The sequence below is a fragment of the Halichondria panicea genome, chromosome 1 (assembly GCF_963675165.1).
Source record: "Halichondria panicea chromosome 1, odHalPani1.1, whole genome shotgun sequence".
NCBI lineage: Eukaryota > Metazoa > Porifera > Demospongiae > Suberitida > Halichondriidae > Halichondria > Halichondria panicea.
The window spans coordinates 11906873-11922919 of NC_087377.1; the positions used below are offsets into that span (position 1 = coordinate 11906873).

General features: G+C 40.0%; 1 protein-coding gene and 2 long non-coding RNA genes across 6 annotated transcripts; 1 reads left to right on the plus strand and 2 right to left on the minus strand.

Moving 5' to 3' along the window:
• Positions 1 to 639: 639 nt before the first annotated feature.
• On the minus strand, positions 640 to 2092 carry LOC135347780 (uncharacterized). The gene is made up of 2 exons (XR_010398545.1): positions 1009 to 2092; positions 640 to 958 (listed from the first exon to the last, which is right to left on the minus strand). It is a non-coding gene; the product is annotated as an uncharacterized LOC135347780 (long non-coding RNA).
• Positions 2093 to 2873: 781 nt separating this feature from the next.
• LOC135347800 (uncharacterized) lies at positions 2874 to 3941 on the plus strand. 2 transcript variants are annotated; one of them, XR_010398551.1, is made up of 2 exons: positions 2874 to 3100; positions 3597 to 3941. It is a non-coding gene; the product is annotated as an uncharacterized LOC135347800 (long non-coding RNA). The 2 variants fall into 2 exon arrangements; XR_010398550.1 differs by having other exon boundaries at positions 3672 to 3941.
• Positions 3942 to 4523: 582 nt separating this feature from the next.
• Positions 4524 to 15177, minus strand: LOC135347787 (beta-2-glycoprotein 1-like). Of its 3 annotated transcripts, none has more exons than XM_064545844.1 (7): positions 14927 to 15177; positions 14518 to 14824; positions 14175 to 14459; positions 13930 to 14112; positions 13657 to 13875; positions 5001 to 5198; positions 4524 to 4914 (listed from the first exon to the last, which is right to left on the minus strand). In XM_064545844.1, exons 2-7 carry the CDS (start codon positions 14627 to 14629, stop codon positions 4688 to 4690), a joined length of 1224 nt encoding a protein of 407 aa, XP_064401914.1. In that variant the 5' UTR covers positions 14630 to 14824; positions 14927 to 15177; the 3' UTR covers positions 4524 to 4687. The 3 variants fall into 3 exon arrangements, with proteins under 3 accessions (XP_064401914.1, XP_064401906.1, XP_064401922.1); XM_064545836.1 differs by having other exon boundaries at positions 4525 to 4947; positions 14927 to 15176; XM_064545852.1 differs by having other exon boundaries at positions 4527 to 4800; positions 14927 to 15166.
• Between the last annotated feature and the right edge of the window lie 870 nt (positions 15178 to 16047).

The following is a 16047-nucleotide window of genomic DNA, read 5'->3' on the forward strand; positions in this document are numbered from 1 at the left end:
CAAGAGAGGGCGTTGCAATACTTCGTAGCGTTCCCTCGAACATATCTCCGGGTAGAAAATAGGTCGATCTTGGTATCATTTTGAAGCTTAGAGAACGCTTTATCCGATTCAACAATAAAAATAAACTCGGGTATACCCGCGTTAAGGGGTGTTTTCCTAGGCCCTGTCACAAATATGTTCTATAGTGGACAATCGCTTAGCAATGGAAAAGACCAATCGTTGTCGGGGGAACTCTGGCACAACAACATTTTGAATAATTTGTCTAACATAATAATGCATGGTTTATTCAAAAAAGTCACTGCTGCTATTCGTGACAGTGTTAAAGCTTGGTTATAAGGAGCTCAAAGCATGATTTGTGAATGAAAGAACGTAACGTTGTGAATGGTACATGTAGATCTATAAACTTTTTTGTCTGGCAGCAGCTCTTGAGGGAACTATATTGAATATGTGTCCTGCACATTGTGCATGTAGTGGAATCTTCCTTCTTGTAGACTTCTTGCAGACTATTTTAAGTATACATAATTATTAGCCTCGATCCCAGGCCGAGTTTTCGCTTTTATAACGGTTAGGCGAACAACTGGGCCTGGTACTAGTTGTCTGCGCATGCGTCAAATTTTCATTGTATTTGTGGTCGGCAAAGATATTTAATAAATCAATAATCGAAATTTGTACACAGAAAATGCACAGAGTGAGTACACAAAAGATGCACATAGGGAGCTGCTTCACAAGGGCCTGGGGAGTTGCCAGTTGTGCTGCAGCACGATTACAGTGACCCAGGGCAACTTCAAGATGATTGAATGCCTTCAAATTACGTTTCAACGATTTAGCAGGCTGCTGGACTTCTCTGATTCTAGGCCCCAACTTGTAACTCAGTTAAACTTTGCTTGAGAAAACGTAGATTCTCTTGATGCCTCTGAGCTACCCAGCAACACTCAAACGATCAGGTCATACTCCAGTCCTGTAAGTATAGGACAATATTAAAGAAACCAAACACGGTTAAACCCTTACCTTAAACTGTCCAGTCTTGTCCGTTAGTATGGCCAAGAGGAACAATGTTGGGATAGCTGGATAGTAGCCATTGCTCCTGTACAGAGAAGTAGACATTCAAAATACGTGTAGATCTACTGTATACATGTACATATTAAATTTCTCGTATTAAACAGGTTATAGTGTCATTGTCGACGAGCTGATGATGGCAGCACCAAGTTCTCTAGCTCACACTCTTCACTTGATCCACCATATTAATGATGATACTATAGATCTTTTAATACCAAACATGAACACGACTTGACATGATAGCATAGGGCCCACACAAAAATATCTGACCTTAACAAGCTTGACAAAGCTTTATACCTTTTCCCTTGTTGTTCAGTCTTCAGAATAATGTTTTCTAAGCTTCAGAGAAGAGAGAAGCTTCAGCTAAGAGCCATTCCAATAATGATAAAACGGGAACTGACTTCTAGTACACGATAGTACACGAATATAAATGTCACGAAAGTGAACGAGAATATCCATTCGTCAGAATCTGACAAACGACTGACGCATGCGCAGACAACTAGTACCAGGCCCAGTTGTTCGCCTAACCGTTATAAAAGCGAAAACTCGGCCTGGGATCGAGGCTAACATAATTATATACATGTTTATTTTTGCTTGTGTGTATACACTGTAGTTTTGCAACCACTTACTTTAAACATTATATAATATAATTTATTGACATCCCTTAGAGTACAGTATTACACTTATGATTAGTGTCAAGACTCACAAAGGGAGTTTAGTAAGATAATAAATACATTGTTGTCGTGTTTATAATTATGTAACTAAAATAGATCTAGCTTTTTTTACTGATATGGATGCCATCATGAAGCCCTTATCCTTTAACTACACTGTCCACAGTATGAGCTTAGACATGCTTAGGGCTCCAACTTGAGATACTCTCATAATTATACCATGTGGCTTCGATTTACGCCGCAATGGAGGGCCTGTAATCGAGGCTACAATCCGTAAGTAGGATGGTGACATATGACGTAATGCGTTTCCAATCCCTTTCCTTTACTATCTATGCCAGGACTAGCCTCGAATCCAGGCCGATTAAAATACGTATTTTAATCGGCCTGGTCTCGAGGCTATGCCAGGACTAAACAATACTTCTTGGCACAACTCTAACTAGTGAGCACTACTTGCAGGAAGCAGCGTTAGCTGCAGATCGAGCCCCACCCAGTAGAACTGACAAATAAATTTTGCAAAAAATTAATAATGCTGATTCAGCAACAATTGTGCACAGTCAGCAATAATTAGCCTCGATTCCAGGCCGCACTGAAGATATGTGCATAATTATTGCTGAATCAGCATTATTTTTGCAAAATTTTTTGTCAGCTCTACTGGGTGGGGCTCGATCTGCAGCTAACGCTGCTTTGCCTGCAAGTAGTGCTCACTAGTTAGAGTTGTGCCAAGAAGTATTGTTTAGTGCTGGTAGTTTCAGTGCTTAGTAAGCGTGCAAAGACGGAGATAAATGTCTCACTGACGACAATTGATCAATTCGGCAGCTCACTTCTCATGACCACCACTCCGTCCGCAAACGAGTTATTCTTTCCAAATTTTTGGGAGCTGTTACTTTCTTACCCACCTGTAGGTCCATGTAGTTAGTTTTGTGCAAAATCGTCTTGTGCTTCGAGCAATAGCCGCCGATTATAGGTATCTGGCGAAGATCGGTTACTTACTCTATGTTATTTGTTCTGTATTTTCAATTAAAACGGGGAAAGGGTTAATAGCTACGTTCTATATAATAATTTATTATACAACATAAAGTTGTACTAATCTATATACCTATAGCTGCTAAAGTCTATTTGCGTTGAGTTCGACCCCGGAAGTTATGTGGTCAATTATGGCATAGATGATACAGTACTGACGTGGATGTGAAACGGCCTAGTATCCGGAGGGGTCCACGGGAATTGTCTGAAGCTATCATCGTAACGAGCAGATTATGTTAGAAACCCTGTAACTGTCATGTTTATATAGCAACCAGAGCGTAGTAAACAGTGTTCCGTGTCTGAAAACTGGTGAAAATGACCGGCACACATTGATACTTGCAGTGGGCTTGTAGGTAAGACTAGTTTCTCTAAGCTCATGGGAGAATATCATATTTTAGCATAAATTTTCCTGTAAAAATACTTTGTGTGAGATTTTTGGCTTGGACAGTAAATATTCAGGTTACCATTCAGTAGTAATACTTGAAGTACACTGTAAACTACGAGGAGAATCTATGTTTGACAACTGTTATGAAAGTTTAAGTGCTATAGAAAGGGCTAAAGCATGAGTTAGTTGCACTTTTTGCGTGAGGTTATTTCTAAACCTGTTGAGCCTACTTTTTGCATATTTAGCTGATGAAAACCTTCGTGTATTGATGCAGCAGGAGAATCTATTAACTAAGCATACAGTAAAGTTATTGGAAAAATACAGCCTCAAGAAAAATATGTAAAATCCATGTACATGTACTGTTAAACAAAAATTAATGCTACGTTCTTATTACAACTACAATTATGATTTCTATCAATAAGTTCACACGTACATGTACATGTCATTAACTTTCCAAATTGCAGTGTTGTCTTTCGCTGAGCTAAGATATCAATTGCCAAATGTTAGCTAATTATACTATCAAGTGAAATTTATCCCAGGACCTACTCGAGTGCTACTTCTCTAGGCAACACCATCGGTGAAGACAGCATTAACGTCCAACCTCTTTTCAAGTGCCGTGTATCTACACTTGTATAGGAATTTCGAACCGGCAAGTTGGAATGTGTCTCTCTCACAGCCACTTCGTAAACGATCAAGAAACAGTTTATCGTGTACTATAAATTAATACTCTCAAGACTATTATAATAATTATTAGCATGTACACGTACACGTACACGTACAGATCATCAACAATTTCACCCGTTTGCTTATCTCATGCTAGTGTTACGAGTCAGCCACACTTCTTTTGATCTACATGCATGCTACCAACATTGAGTGGCTTGCTTTTTGGATATAATTACATGGGTACAGGGGTAGATCTACTATAAAATAATAATTATAGACTATTTACTAGACTAATTATAGAATAGTTAATATCATCTTGCACTGGACTGTACTTCCTCTACTCATTCTACCTCCTCACAGTCACTACTACTGTCTTCGCTTAATACACTTGCAGCATCAATATCCTTTCTGTTAATACATAGATTCTCTTTTATCTGTCTCTGGCCAGTTCTGCCAACTCACTTACACAGCTGCTTGGTATAACCTCGATATTTTCCTCGGCGTTTATTTGGATCAAATTGCTTAATTTACGGAAACTAGTAAATTACCTCGGATATGCTCGTTACTATGATAGCTTCAAGCAGAATACCGGAATCCGGAAACGTTTCACATCCACGTCAGTACTGTATCATCTATGATTATGGCTTCATTTACACTTTATGTGGTAGACAAGTATGCCTGGTACTTCTGCATGGAAAATGCTAACTTTTAGCTGGTTGGAGCTTACCAGCTCTACAGCATATAGGTAGAAGCGCTTTTTAACAAGGAATCCAATGGTATATGAAACTTTGAATTTCAGTAAAGTATGACAAAGTTATGACAACTTTATGAAGGTCAAACTCAACACAAATAGACTTTAGCTATAATTATACACTGACAAAAAATGCACAGGTCACAGTCCCACTGGTCCATATGCCTGGTTAGTATTCAGTTCAATCTCCTCTTTGGGTGACACCTCTTCATAAACAGGACCAGCTGGTGCAGTGGGTCCTTGCTCTTTAGCTGCTGCAGTGGAGTACATTGCCTTCTTTCGTAAGCAAAAGTGCATTACTAGGAGTCCACTCAGGAATCCAAGAATGGCAGCCACAAAGAAAGGAATAATTACGCTGATAGCAGCAACTACACCAATTGATAGGGGGGTGGTAAAAGAACCTATGAAATTCAGCAGGTATTGATGGGATATGAACTAACAAAAGGCTACTCACCTTCAAGTACACACATGATTGCCTCAGGCTCAGTGCTCCAGGCTCCAGCATTAGTACAAGTGACCACGTTGGGTCCAGTCAATGAGAGTCCATTGTCACACTGGTAAGTCAGCACTGTTCCCTCCAACACTGTCTCGTTCAACCTCTCATAGTCTACTATAGCACCGTTGCAGGGCTCAGCAGGTACAGCGCAGTTGACTGTGCAGGCAATATACATGTAGGTATCAATAAATACCTACATTATACAGTGCTCCAACCAAAGAGACTGAAACTTTCACATTTCAGCTCATATCTTTGTAATAGTTATACCATGGATATCAAGGGTGTATTGGATTTGTACTACCGAAGGCAGTTGTATAAACAATACACACGCAGATGTCCATGGTACAGGTAGCTTGTACTATGAACACCTATATATTGATTAGAAGCTGTTATCAAAAGCATTTTTAGGAGCAGTCTGCAGTGCTAGTGCAAGTGAGACATTGAATTTTAGTTTTGACTAGTGCAAAAGCTAATGGCTGAGCAACTCATCTCCCCAAGCTTGCTGAAATCAATGAAGTTTCCTCCAAGTCCAAATACCAAGAAGAGAATAAAAAAGAATTTTGCTTTGGCTCCAGAAGGTTTTGAATTGACTGATTCTGAAGATGAGTTCATGCATCCAAAGACCAAGAAAAAAGTGACTTCTACTCGTAGTTCAAGCAGTAAGCGATTTGCTGAGGTGACTACAGATGACCAGCTGGCAGCAGCTTCCAAAGGAGTGATACCCAAGAATACCAAGAAGAGCGATCACTGGGCTCTGTCTGCTTTCCAAGACTGGATGAAGGATCGCAATAGTGAAGCATCCAGTAACAACTACTGTCCTGAAGATATCCTCAAATCTAATGATGCCAAACGTTTGTCAAAATGGCTTTGTTTGTTTACTTATTGAAGTGCGCAAAAAGGATGGCTCTCAGTATACCCCAGCAACAATCCATACAGTGGCGGATCCAGACAGGTTCCATGGGTTCCATGGAACCCCCCCTTTCACACAAGAACACACTGGAGATCAACTTACCAAGCTAGCAACTCAGCTTGAATGATCGTGATCTGTAGTTACTAGGCTGATTTCATTGTGGGCAGGGCTCTCTAATGCGCATGTTCATTGCTTAAGAAAAGTGATGACCTTTTTTTTTTTAACATCCTGGATCCGCCACTGCCATATGCTGCTTTGTGGACTCCAACAGATTATGCGTAAAGATATATTTGATAAGAAAGATGTATATAGGTTTCGTAATTTTCATGGAACGATGGAATCTGTTTTTCAGTCATTGCACTCTGAGGGCGTTGGAGCAGTTAGAAAGCATGGACCATTGATCACAGACAAAGAAGAAAGTACTATATGGGAAAAAGAAATACTAGGAGATCATACCCCTTTGGCTCTTGTGAGAAGTGTGTTTTTCTGAACGGGAACATTTTTGTCTTAGAGGTGGAAAAGAACACAGAGAGTTAAAACTAAGTCAATTTATAAGGTGCGATGACCACTATCAGTACGTTGAAAATGGATCAAAGACGTTTCGCGGTGGAACGGGTGAGCTACAACGAGAAAACAAAATTGTTCGACAATATCCTTGCGCAGCAGCTGGTACTGCATGCTTGCCATGTTCATTTGCTAGACACATACATTGGCAAATTGCCAGACCTTGCTAAAGCTAAAGACCACTTCTATTTCACTCCACTCTCTAAAGTTCCGTCTAATCCCATGGACCCTTGGTTTTCTACCATTCCTATTGGTTGGAACAAACTGGATCGTTATGTATGCGACATGTTTGAAGAAGTTGGAATTGAGAAAAAAAGTAACCATAGCCTGAGAGTTACTGGAGCAACTAAACTCTATATAGGAGTGGAATACCGGAGAAAACAATCGAGCATCGAGGCGCTCAGGGTTTATGAGAGACCAGGAGAAACCCAACATCGAGAAGCTTGCAATGCATTGGCTAATGTGATCAATTCCCCAAGCTCCAATGTGACCAACTCTCAAAGAAATGTACCCTCTCAATGTACCCCTTATTTTAATTTTAGTAACTGCTCTGTGACTATCTACAATGGACCTGTAATGGCAGCTTCAAGAATGGAAAAAAGTCAAATTAACAAACACTTATGGACTTAGCAAAGAAGATGTTGAAAACTTTCTTGAATTTGATTAATTTGTGCACATTAATTTTATTGTGTTGGCTGTTAAACTTGACAAACCACATTTACAACTTCAGACAACCCTTAATTCAGACACCCACTTCCAACGGGGTCGGTAGTTTTATTGGATGTGATTGGATACTGAACAATTGATCCTCACAATTTGATCCAAGTGTTTCGTAGCAGTTTTCTATAAAAGAGAGAGCCCTTTAAGGGTGGAGGGTGGGCTTTAGGCTCACCACAAGCAAGCCAATGTACCCTAGGATACATGAATGTACACCCTATAGCAGGGTACATGGGATTTGTACCCTAGAGTATCCTGAGAGTTTCAATGGATATTCCCTAGTGTCAGAGCACAACATCATGGTACAAGTAAGTATAGTGTATAAGTTCAATATGAGTACTAGTACCGGTATTGAAAGATAAAGTATTGGCGCTTCTCTTGGACCACCTCCTATTACATTATCACTATACAAGATGGCAACCTAAAGAAGAGCACCGATGAAAATAATTATGTTAGGCATAGAACTACGATAGAACTAGCCTATTTCTCTGAGTTAAGATTAGCCTCGACCCCAGGCCGATTTGTCTCCAATTGAACACACTAGGTCGCCTAATCAGCCTGGTATTGATTGTATCTGCATGGGCGTGACCGGAAACTGGTATATAGTATTAATAATAGACCAGTTGCATATAAGCGAAAGAATGCGCTGAGCTGGTAATTACGTTGTGACGTCACAGCTGGATACCATCGTGGGCGTTAGATCTATGCACAAGTCATAGTAAAATTCAAGACTTTACACGTGCACTGTGCCATGGTATCCCAGTGTATACAATTTCTGCTGAATCTGCAGTTCTCCATGTGCAAGTTAAGTCTTTGTTGCAAGTCAAAAGAGTGTATAGTTCTAGAGATATAGAACCAATATAACTGGACATAAATACATGTTCCAAGGGAAAGATAAAGACAAGAGACAACTCTCTCCTTTCATAGATTTCCTATAAAGACTCAAGCAAGAGAGCTGAATGGCTAGAGCTACTCCAGTTAGCTCCAGAAAGATTTTTTAAAGCCAGGTTCACAAGCATTCTCCAGACACTTTTCTTCTTCAGCTGGAAAAGCTCTAGCCATTCAGCTCTCTTGCTTGGGTCTCTGTATAGGAAGTCTATGAGAGCAGATAGTTGTCTCTTGTGACGTCTTGTCTTTGTGTTCTTACCATTAATTTAAGTCTACAAATTTGCCTATTTTGTCTATATCTCTATATACAACTGAACACTCCTTTGACTTGTAACTTGCACGTAAAAAACAGTAGAATCAGCAGAAATTGTTTACACTGGGATACATTGAATAGCATGCGCACAGTGCACAGTGCACGTGTAAAGTCTCGAATTTTACGAAGACTTGTATAGATCTAACGCCCATGACGTCACAGCAATTAAAAACCTCTTTAGCTCTTACATGCAACTGGTCTATCATAATTATTTTGTGCTACATGTATATGTACGTACTGTAAAATGTTCAGTTCATCAGTTGGCTAAAATACAGTGATATAATGACACAAGAAATTAATACTGCATGTTAGTCCATGTGGTCAATCGAGATAATGGCTGTTTTTTGTAGAGTGTACTGCACAGTAGTACTGCGTCTATAATAAATGCAGATGTTTAGAAGCGAAGATCTAAAACAAGAGCTTCCAGAAAGACTTAATACAGCATTGGATATGCCTGCTAAGCCTTCAGGTGGCATGACTAAGATTGTGTGTTCACAGTGCATCAAGAGACACAGTAGAATCCTGACTCACTAGCAACCAGAAGTGTTGAAAGAGCCATTCCACGTCAGTAGTTTTAGTACAGGAAGTTCTATAAGATCGGCCCCTTAGGAAGGACACGAGTGGCATGCACTGGAGCATCCCCTTTCAATGAGTTCGCACCCATCAGCTAAGAGGAGTACAACGGGGGTTGGAGGGGAAAGGTTCGATTTTGCTCCTGCATACAAATTAGTATGAACTTAAATTCATCATTCCACTATACATTCTGTAAACTCACAGTGATGGTCCACACAACACTAGCCTTGATCCCAGGCCGCACTTCCTTGAAGGCTGGTGAAGGAGGCTAACACAACACCAGTGCCAGTGCCGTAATGTCATATCTTGATCCAGATACCAAGGATTGGGCTATAGTTTTATATATAGGCTATAGTGTATGATGAAAGGGTATTATTGATTTATATCGCTCACCTTGACAATACATCCCAGGCCCAGCCACTTGTGGACACCCCTGAGCATAGTATACAAGAGATGATCGATGGCCAGAGTCTGAGGATAGACTCTACCAAGTGTATCTGGCAATCAATGGTCTAATCAAGCACGCGCTTGTATTAAATTGTGTAGTCAATCATGCAAAGGTAGCCAACTGATAGCAGAAACTTGAGAACCTATAGGTATGTTCTTTCACAAGAGTGATGCTCCTTCTTCCTTCGCACAAGACAGCTCACGCCTAGCTATACATCTCTGGTAAACTAAACTTGCAAAAAGCTAAGAATAGACCTATGACACGAAGTTCTTTGTGATGATGTTACGGAGTATAAGTATGCTTACATACATGCACTGTTAGTGTTTCTATTCGCTCCATCTTGCTCAGGTATTCGCTCGTTTTAAGCAAATACCTGAGCAACCACAGCACATGCCCAGATACACGCCCAGATATACAATCAATACCAGGCCAAGGAGGCGACCTAGCGTTCAATTGGAGATGAATCGGCCTGGGGTCGAGGCTAGATCTTAATTTTTTTGTGCATGCATCAACTATAATAATTATGTTGCTCAACTTTGAAGCCTCAGCAGAAGTCTTAGACACTATAGTAAGTTCTGATAAATACTGTACTTATAGTTGTTTTGTGATGATAAATAATATAATTTATGTTAGGCATAGAACTTTTGTGTTTTATGCTAGTTAAGTTCTGATTTTTGATAAGCATGTACAGTAGACTCTCGCTATTCCGGCTCTCTAAAGTACAGCCACCTCGATATACCGGCCATTTGGCTTGGCACGGAATGCTAGCTATATGTTTACTGCACAAAACTCACCCTGAAGTACGGCCACTCGCTATTCCGTTTACCGGCCAGTGCTGACTGTCCCAAACAAGGTTTTCAATGTAATTTTATATGTATATTACGGCCGGATATGACGTTTTGGGTGTGGTTTAGCAAATAAAATTGGATTACACTTAAAATAGAGTACAGAATGATTCATTATCCTTCATTATCCTCGAGACAAGAACCGAAAAGTAGTCATTAGATTCAAGGTAAGATCATTTTTAAGCCGCGGCTATTTCCTGAGATACAGCCACCTCGCTATTCCGGCCAAGCTGCATGGTCCCAAGGGTGACCGGATTAACGAGAGTCTACCGTACTACAATAAGTAGAGTTTTTATCTAATGTATACCTATACACCTTTAAAAGAGTCTCTTCATTGTTAGAGCAGCACTTCTTGCAGAAATTTCTTGTTATGCTACTTTTTACGATGTAAGCAATGAATTTCCCTGATTTGTCATTACTGTCGATATTTACTACATACAAAGCTCACCTTGCAACTACACAATTTAGTCTGTCATAGAACGTCATGGGGGGCGTGTCAAGGTTATTGAAACGTCAAAACAAGATGGCGCTTAAAAACATATTAACTTTGTTATATATTTGTTATTATAATTATATTTATAGCGCTTGCTATATCTATCAGTGCGCTAACTAGATGGCAAGAAATTTAACACAAAGATCGTGTGGTCATTGCCGATTTTAGTCGTCAAATATTAGATGAAGAAAGACTCTAACAAGAACTAAACAGTGACCTACCAGCAGTTTATGATATTCTTGAGGGCGGCTCGAAGAGTTCTTGCTCCTATCTATCTACAAACTGAAGAAAAATACCATAGTTTACTTGCTATAATTATAGTCGGCTATTTTTCCTACTTCTACACTAGCTAACTCGATGACTGTTCATTGTTTTGAAGAAATTGTTTCGAGCCGCCCTGCCCCTTTCCTTGACAATTGCCTTACTGGCAAAGAGCATGCAATATCTAGCATATAAAATGACGACTAGTGTATACAGTCAAGACAAGCTTGTTACTACTGATAATTACTGCGTGGACGAATACTGCATCGTAACCTTAAGGCCTGGGTCAGGCACTGATAACATTAATTTTATTCATTACCAACATTTAATGTACAGTTGCATCCAGCTTAGAGAGTAGATTACCACAAATTTGTGAGTATAGCTGTATACTTAAATGTAAATATCTTTTCGATTGAAACATTTCTAAGAAATTGTGTTGACACCAATGTGTAGGTGAATGACCAAGCTACAACATACCCAAAAAAATATTTCCATGGAAACATAAGGTGGTGGGTTTGTGGTGATTAATAGAACAACCAAATTGTTATAGTGGGTAATCAGTTAGAGTAACAAAACAGTAATCTTGTACAGCTAAGGTTCTAGACTTCATCACATAATTGTTCAATGGTTTAGGTTTCCTGACCATCCTTTATGGGTCTTACAAATGTTCACAGTGTCTATAATTAATGATTTACTGGTTTTTAGGTACACTGACTTTTGGTTAGAGTAATAACTTCTGAAAAATTAATAGCTTAGCTTTCAAATATCTGTAGATGGGGGGTGATCAGTGCCAAAACCTCCACCTCTTTTTATTTAGTACTAAAATCATTTGCATAGTGAAGTTCTACATACAAATGACGCACTCTCTCTTATTTGCATGGTGAAGTTCTACATACAAATGATATACTCTCATCTGCATGGTGAAGTTCTACATACAAATAATACTCTCATTTACATGGTGAAGTTCTACATACAAATAATACTCTCATTTGCATGGTGAAGCTCTACATACAAATGATACTCTCATTTGCATGGTGAAGTTCTACATACAAATGATACTCTCGCATTTGCATAGTTAATTTGCTAAACTGGAAACTACTCCCCTTTTCACCTAAGAAAAGGCTCAGGGGAGAGAGTAATTTTTTAACTCCGTTATTGGACATGCCCACTTATGTGACCAAAAAGGATTGCCACATGAGCGGGCGTGTCCAACACGTAGTTGATATGTTAATTAAAATGTTCGTCTATACTATAATGTTAATTGTGTCCTCCTTCAATATGCCACTATATATAAATTTACAGTTGTCCTATAGGGGCATGCGTGAAGACTGTCACGTTCCCACAATGTTAACGTCCTAACAACTTGCGTGCCACCACTCACGCATGTACTATTTCTGTTGCTATATAGCCTCGAGTATATAAAATACATTTCTGACGTCTGGGATCAAAGCTGAATAAACACCCACACATTATGTAGTTATAGTGGTTTGTTCTAATTGTATTCCAACCTTCCCTTTTTCATCCGAGCCCTTCCTTATAGATGAAAAGGGAGTGGTTTCAAGTCAATGCAAATATATATGAGAGTGTCATTGTAAAACTAATAAAGCTTATCATTTGCCATGCAGCGTTATTTGTATGTACAACTTCTCATTTGTATGTAGAACTTTCATCGTATATGTATAGAACTTCACCATGCAAATAAGAGTATCATTTATATGTAGAACTTCACCATGCAAATAAGAGTATCATTTGTATGTAGAAAATCACCATGCAAATAAGAGAGAGCGTGTCATTTGTATGTAGAACTTCACCATGCAAATAAGAGAGAGCGTGTCATTTGTATGTAGAACTTTACCATGCAAATAATTTTAGTACTAAATAAAAAGAACTGGAGGTTTTGGCACTGATCTCCCCCCATAAGTTTACAGATAAGATAATGGGCTACATTTTGATACCAAGAACATTCTCTATGCTTATACCATTGCTGAGATAACACTGAAAAGCTACATAATTCACTATTTTCTACTGTTTTGATGACATCAGCAGCTGTAAACCACAAACCAATGACGCTTTAATCAACCCAGACGTAGACTTCATTGTAAAACATCATGTGAATCACTTCCGTTTCCAATCCCTCTCTACTCTATCTATGGCTATACTGGCTTCTTTAGCTCTGACAGCCACTCTAGAGGTAGGCTATGCTGCATGTGTATCTCAAGAATACAGTAACTCCTACTCTTCCCCCGCTGGATACTAGTATACCTAGCAATGATAAGTTCATCTAGCCTTGTTTTTGAAGCTTGATCTTAGCACAATCAGACCGCATTTGTAGTTCTTCTTATTAAAAATGCCATGACGTCATCACCATTTTTGGGCTAATTAGCATAATTGAATTAAGCTAATTAGTTTTTTGGAAAAAGAAAACATTGAGCTTCATTTTAGATCATTTGATGCAGCATAAACTGTATGAACATAGTGTAAATTTTGGTATTTACAGCCAGACCCGGGCCTTAACTACCCAGAGATTACATTCCTATCAACTAAATATTTACGAACAGAGAGCTGTATAAAAGTTCCAGTCTCTTTGGCTGGAGCACTGTACCTGGCAAAGTCCTGCACACCACAGCACCGGGGTCAGGCTCCCACACTCCATTTTGTCTGTCTCTGGTGTCTCTGGTGCATGTGGCGTTTAAAACACCCATGGGAAAGAGTCCGTCATTGCACTGATAGATGATCTGTGACCCTTCTATGTAAGACTGGCCACTAATGCATACATTACCCATAGAGGGGGCCACGGGAACAAGACAGGTCACCGGGGGTTCTGTATAATTATAAGGTAACTATAAATATTTTAAATAATATCAAATTAACGTACCCATTGTTGGGCACATGAAATCCTCTGGATCAGGATTCCACTGTCCATCACTACCACAGGTAGAGGTTACCATCTGATTATCTTCAAAACAAGTGAAGGTAAGTATGGAGTTCAGAGTCGGTAAACTGGGTATCTGGACGTTGGCCACTCCACTAGCGACAGAGAGGGAGGAGGGACAGGCAACTGAGTACATGGAGAGAAGTATTAGTTAACATTGTGGGGACAGTAATTAGCATTTTTTTAACCTATGAAAGGTATAGTGAGCAGCATTGAGGCATTGCTCATTCCAATACAGTTAACAGCTCTGATGGTCACATTGTAGGGAATGTTGTAGGAGACAGTGATCTGTGCCGAGGTGGTCTCCATGGTGACTGGTGACCCAGAGAGAGGTGTTGGGGAGATGATAAGGACATAACTGACAGACACACCACCAGTAGATGAGGGAACATCCCATTCTAGAGTGATGTTGGAGGAGCTGGGTTGGCTTTGAGTGGAGGACACCCTTGTGTTCAGTGGAGGGGAGGGTGGTTCTGTGGGATCGGTCCATTGCGGATAATTCAAATGAAATCCATATTTAATCTCACTCACCAGCCACAGTGATAGTGAGAGGACCCTCTTGTGAGCTCTCTCCAAAACACACCACCATGGTACCCTCCACAGTGGAGGCCACAGACAGTGAAGTGAGAGTGGCAGTGAGCATTCCTCCACTGGAGTCAGTGAGAACACCACGGAATGCAAATTATATCGAAAACAGGATTCATAATACTCAAAGTGATGCTGTCTTGTTGGTTTTGTGGAGTAGTGACCATCCATCGTATGAAGGAACCAGGCAGAGTGCAGGTGAGGATGACAGGGTCATCAGGGCAGGCTGTAACGGTGGAGGGTGTCGAGGTGGCTGCAAAAATTATAGCTATAACTATTATTACGCCTATGGGCTATGGTTTATGTGAAATTTGATATTCTAGTCTCTAGATATATATATTATATATATACCTACCTTCTACTTGCCATGAACACGTAAACAAAAGAGCGATAACAAACATTAGACCTGATGTTTCTATTAAACGACTGTCACCAAGGCCACAGACTCAGACCTGCTAACCTCTAATTCTAAATTTACTTGGTAAAATCAATTTTTGCTGCTTGATCAATTAAAAACTCCTTACATGCATGCATAGATTGAACTCTTCTGGCATCATTAATTATTATCTGTGCACTTCCTGCCACATGATTTTCCAATATTACTTCGGTTTGCGTTTTGGGTTTGTCTAACAGCTAAGGGATTGGCCAGAGGCAGAGGAGGCGCGAAGCACTTAACCTTTGTCTAATTGCCGTTGCATGCCAGTCTCATGAATTAGCCGCCCTTCCTACATGAGGGGGGGGGGAGAGACCTGAGTAGGCTAGTCTCGAGGCCAGACTCCTCCGGGGGGGGGGGGGGGGGGGGGGGGGAGCCGGAGAGAGTCACTTTTCTTGGTTTTCAGACAGTCAAAAAATGGGCGTGGTGACGATGCTAAAACTGGCTACTCCCGTACAGATTTAGTGAGATATGAAAGACTTTATGTGCTTGAAATAACATTTTTAGTTGATGTATACTAGTTAGCCATTGCCTACAAAAGGGAAGGAGTATCTTACTCAGAATAGCTGGGTGTAGCAACAACAAGTTACACGCTGACAAAACCACAACACAGCAACATTTCTCTGAATAGCATTATGAAGCATAATAAAGGAGATTCACTTTCATTTGAGCAGTTATAATATGGCATAGTTTTAAAAATGACAAAGGTCAAGTACTATCCACCTCCTCTGTCATGTGACAGTTTAATTGCATTCTTGCGAATCTGATTGGAGATGTCAATTTTTTTGACATACCAAGAAAAGTGACTCTAAATGCCAGACCCTCTCCCTGGCACATGTCAGATCACGTGCAAGGGAGTGGTCTGGGGCCAGACTAAGAGTAGGCTTGAGGCTAGAGGCTATTATGCTCCAAATTTTACCGATTATTCTATTCTCCAATTCCCAAGCTATAGCCTATTATTCTCAGTGATTTAGCCCCAAAAAGATCATTATTCTTCATTAAAATCACAATAAAAATCATCTTTTGATAAATTGCAACACAAG

Coding starts and splice junctions, on each gene's coding strand:
- LOC135347787 (XM_064545836.1), bottom strand. CDS start 14,629: ATGCTCACTGCCACTCTCACTTCACTGTCTGTGGCCTCCACTGTGGAG. Junction 14,113..14,174: donor GCTCACTATACCTTTCATAG/GTTAAAAAAATG, acceptor CCATGTACTCAG/TTGCCTGTCCCTCCTCCCTC. Junction 13,876..13,929: donor TTTCATGTGCCCAACAATGG/GTACGTTAATTT, acceptor ATAATTATACAG/AACCCCCGGTGACCTGTCTT.